The sequence below is a fragment of the Lygodium microphyllum genome, chromosome 18 (genome assembly GCF_053477565.2).
Source record: "Lygodium microphyllum isolate KBCC chromosome 18, Lygodium_microphyllum_v1.1.10, whole genome shotgun sequence".
Lineage (NCBI taxonomy): Eukaryota > Viridiplantae > Streptophyta > Polypodiopsida > Schizaeales > Lygodiaceae > Lygodium > Lygodium microphyllum.
In genome coordinates this window covers 16,532,079-16,536,351 of record NC_141152.1, presented here as the reverse complement: position 1 = coordinate 16,536,351, position 4,273 = coordinate 16,532,079, and the positions used below count along the sequence as shown (strand labels likewise).

General features: G+C 39.3%; 1 protein-coding gene across 1 annotated transcript; it reads right to left on the bottom strand.

Annotated features, from left to right (window-relative positions):
* Window positions 1–1,092: 1,092 nt before the first annotated feature.
* On the bottom strand, window positions 1,093–2,433 carry LOC148020628 (Ribosomal protein L7Ae/L30e/S12e/Gadd45 family protein). Its single transcript, XM_087699418.1, has 4 exons — window positions 2,075–2,433; window positions 1,901–1,970; window positions 1,691–1,796; window positions 1,093–1,569 (listed from the first exon to the last, which is right to left on the bottom strand). The coding sequence occupies exons 1-4, from the start codon at window positions 2,211–2,213 to the stop codon at window positions 1,408–1,410; spliced, it is 477 nt and encodes a 158-aa protein (XP_087555544.1). The 5' UTR covers window positions 2,214–2,433; the 3' UTR covers window positions 1,093–1,407.
* Window positions 2,434–4,273: the final 1,840 nt, after the last annotated feature.

The following is a 4,273-nucleotide window of genomic DNA, read 5'->3' as shown; positions in this document are numbered from 1 at the left end:
AACTTTGCCACACTCAATCCTATCCTGACATTTCACATCTCAAGTCATGCTATTACAAAGCTTATTTCAACATGGACTGCCAAGCGATTGCACTAATGTGGTAGTAAAAATATGTTGCCATATACAACCACATAAGAGTATCCAATGCTCAAAAGATGACATAATGGCAATGTGAAGAAGAGCTTAAAGAAATGAATAAACAATTAAATGGAGTGCTTGTACACACAAGGATCCACTACTCAAAAGGTAACATAATGGCAATGTGAAGAAGAGCTTAAAGAAATGAATAGACAATTAAATGGAGTGGTAGTACAAACCATATCGACAAGGTTTGAAGTCCCAAAGGTCACAAGAACAAGCTTATAAATAATCATAGCATCAAGCTCTTTCCGATGCAAAATGTAAAACCTTATAATTATTGTATAAAAATAATATGGACATAAAGTCCAAGTGTCAAGCATCACAACAATCAAAACAAGGCCCAAAAGCCAAATGGAAGAGCAAAATTCCAAACCTGTCATCAAAACTTGTATTAGAAATGAATCTCATCTCACATCATTTGGACTTTGTATGCCACCATGTTCACTTTTTTCTATCCTCCCTAGCTTAAAGCTTGCTTACTTGTGCAAGAGTGCTCTTGAGCTTGAGAGTTGATTATCTTGCTCTCTTGAACCACCTCCACTTTTCTTTTTCTCTTGTAAGCAAGAGTGTTCTTAAATGAGAGCAAGAGCTACTCCTATTCACCTCCCTTTCTCTCTTACAAGTGTGCAATGTCACAAAACGAATAAAGGCAAATCAAGAAGAGTCCACTTGTGCTTACAATGTACATCAAGAGACCATCGCAAGCATCTCTACAACCAACTAAACTACAATGTGGAGATGAAAGGTATGATGAGTAGTCGTATGCTCTCATGGGCTTTCCTCTTTGGTCATGTTTCTCGGATAAGGATGAAGTAGGATGGAACAAGCTAGGGAGGAGAGGTAGCCTGTGAATGTGGAAAAACTCTTAAAAGGTCAGCTGGTTTTGTCATGCTCCTATGTTGATTTTGTATGCCTTAACACCAAGCTTACACAAGCTATCTAGCATCAAAAGCACCTCCTCGATAGAACAATGGAATATGAACATTCAGATCATCAATATGGCTTCTTGACAACTTAAATTTTGGAGTCTGATACACTATGTCTCTCTTTCAAGAGATCAGATGCTTTCATACAGTAGAAGATCAACACTTTACATGTGTGTACCTAATGGGGATTACTTCTCCCATTGGCATAGCAAAATCAGCCACTTCCCCCGACAGCTCCCTGTTGTGTTTCCAGTAATTTTTTAACATAATGTTCCGTGTGCTCAACTTGTATGGACAAACCTACCTCAATGCTGCAGCAGCTCTTGTGATCGATTCCAGATCAAAAGAATGAAGCTGTTAAGCTTTTGACCTCCTTGACAACTTCATCATAATCCTCCTTAAACTTCACTTTGTCTTCTTCTTTGACATCTCCTTTCTGAGGCTCGGTCAAAATTAACACACAGCAAGTTGGACGTTTGGTAACTCCAGCAACAGCAAGGTCCTGCCAGTTTTATAACAACAAAGACAAGGCCTGCTTTATCAGTACACCTTCAACAATTTCCCTTTTCAGTATACTTTTCTCTGAGACTTTAAGCACTAAATGGGAAAAATCATTCACTGACCTCTTTAGAGGGCACATAAATATAAGGAACTTCAGCTTCTTCGCAGAGCACAGGAACATGAGTAATCACGTCAATAGGAGATATATCACCGGCAATGACACAAAGTCTGCAACAACAAACCAAATTAAACACAAAGTGAGCTTTTGAGAGTATGATCAAGACCCACTGAGACAAAATGGAAGCACCTAACAGATTTGACAAGACACGCACCCTTTCTTGCCTCGTCTCACCGATTTCACTACCTCCTTTACGCCTCGTTTCAGCTGCTTCAACTCGGAAGCTGATGATGGAAAATACGGGAACATGAATGCACGTCAATAGCTAATAAACGGCTCTCTCTCTCTCTCTCTCTCTCTCTCTCTGGGGGATTCAGTCTGTGCGTACCGCGGCGTACGACCTTCAGAGTGCGCTTGCAGAGCTTCTTTCCTGCGAGAGGTCGAGCGATGGGGGAGACGGCCAGGACTCTTCTCTTCTCCTTCTTGGCGCTGTTGGTGTGAGCGTCGGCTTCCCCATCGCTACCCATCGATTGCTCCACCAAACCTAAGTCAAATGAACTTGGGAGAAGCTGTGCTCTCTGCTGAGGATTTGGTGGAGTTTAGGGTTCCTCAGGGTTGAGTATCAATGGATCACCAAAACACTTCTCCTAAGACACACTTGATGATATCCTTCACACCATCAAGTTGGCTGCAGACCCAGCCCTTAATAGACTGTCTAAGTCTTGATCATGGTCGGTATGCCTTTCTCACTTCTCCCTCAATGAAAATGTGGTTACCTTTACTTCTAGACTACTAACATAGTTCAGAAAGGCACCACCCTTTTCTATGGCCCCCAAGAACATGCCAAAAATAGCAAGGATGTGTACTTGTTTGTAAGCCAAGGCTTGTTAGCTTAAGTGGAAAAGAGGTGGTGTGATGAACCTAACATACACATGTTCCATTTATTATGGGATTATGATATATGTTATTTTATAGAAATTTACTACGAAAATAATGTGATTTTTATTTTATTTATTATAAAATTTTTCTATTTGTTGCATGATTCGTGTCGTATTGCACAAGTGCACAATGGTTGCATTGTACCTGGTAGATAGATAAAAGGATACTAATGTGTTTTGTATTATGGTGAGCACATTATTAGATGGAGTTTATGCAAAATAAATATTGTGAGAGGCTAATGTTAATGTGTGGAAATTGTAAGCCTCATAGCGTGGAAATATTATATTTTTGTAAGCACTCATAAGCGCAACAAATTTGCATATGCGCATGTGCAATTGATTTATTTATTATGCAAGCTTAGAAATGCTAATATATTATTTTTGGATGTAAGGCTATTGGAATAGGTTAGATTTATTTTGGCCAAAAGCAAGTCATGTAGAAAAAGAAAGGCAAGAACACAAAATATGCCTTCAATGTATTTTGAACACAAAAGCTTAATACAATTTATAAATAAATACAAATAAATATATACATGGGGGAGTACCCACCCATGCACTAGGGGAGATTTTACCCAATGTTCTCATGTCACGCAAGCTTTGTTGATTTCTCTTCTCTCTTGCAATTCGTTCTATTCATATTTTTTTCAACATTTGTCTATTATATGATGAAGGCTAGCAAAATTTGTATGAGAATGCAATGATTTGTGGGTCCGTCAACATCAAAGAAGAAGCCTACATTCATCTTGTGAGATTGCACCATCATCATCGTTAAGGCTCATTCCAATATTGAGGGGTTGAAGGCTTTACACAAAGGATTCTAGCTTAAGGATTCTCCATCAATATTAAATAGTACGTCTCTTCACCCTTAGTGAAAAGGACCTCTTCAAAAACTTCTCACTCTTCTTTTACTTCCTAAAAACTACAATAGCAAGAAAGAAACCTCTTTCCACAATGGTTTTGAAGAGCAAGAGCAGTTTTGTAACAGATGTAGAATTAAGAAAAGCAAAGACTGTCAATCTAACCGTGTTGACTATTAGAGGTTAAAGGCCACCTGTGCTGCCTAATCGCCTACATTTACTTGTACTTACTACCTACACACATTGTAGATGGTAGTTACCCATCACTATCACTTTATTCTTTATTCTTTACATAACAATAGAATAAGGGAATGCAGGTCATATATTGTGACTATTGGAGTTTCCACATATCGTGTTACTCTCTATTGCTTGAACCTCCATAGCTCTTGCTTCCGCTCATGCTTCCACTCCTACTCCACCTTTCAATTGGTATTAGAGCGGCCGTTCGAGGAGCTTCATTGGCATTGCATTCAGCCTAAGGAGAAGAGCTTGCTTATAACTTTTATTTGCAAGTCCATTTTAGTCATTTTGAGCTATGCATTGGCTTCTCTACCTTCAAGTCTTGTCTTGGCTCGATTTAGAAGCTTCCCAAGGCTTAGTTGAGCTTTTTTGAGTGCCCATTGAGTTGAAGAATAGCCAACATAAGCCCCAAGACTGCTCACGTTGGCTCCACCTACTATATGTGGGTAGTCTATCATTGATCCACAACAGCTCCTCTTACTCTCATTTGACTCCTAGGTGTTGCTTCAATTATTGGGTATTGCTCCCGACATTGGAGGCTTGGACTTTAGC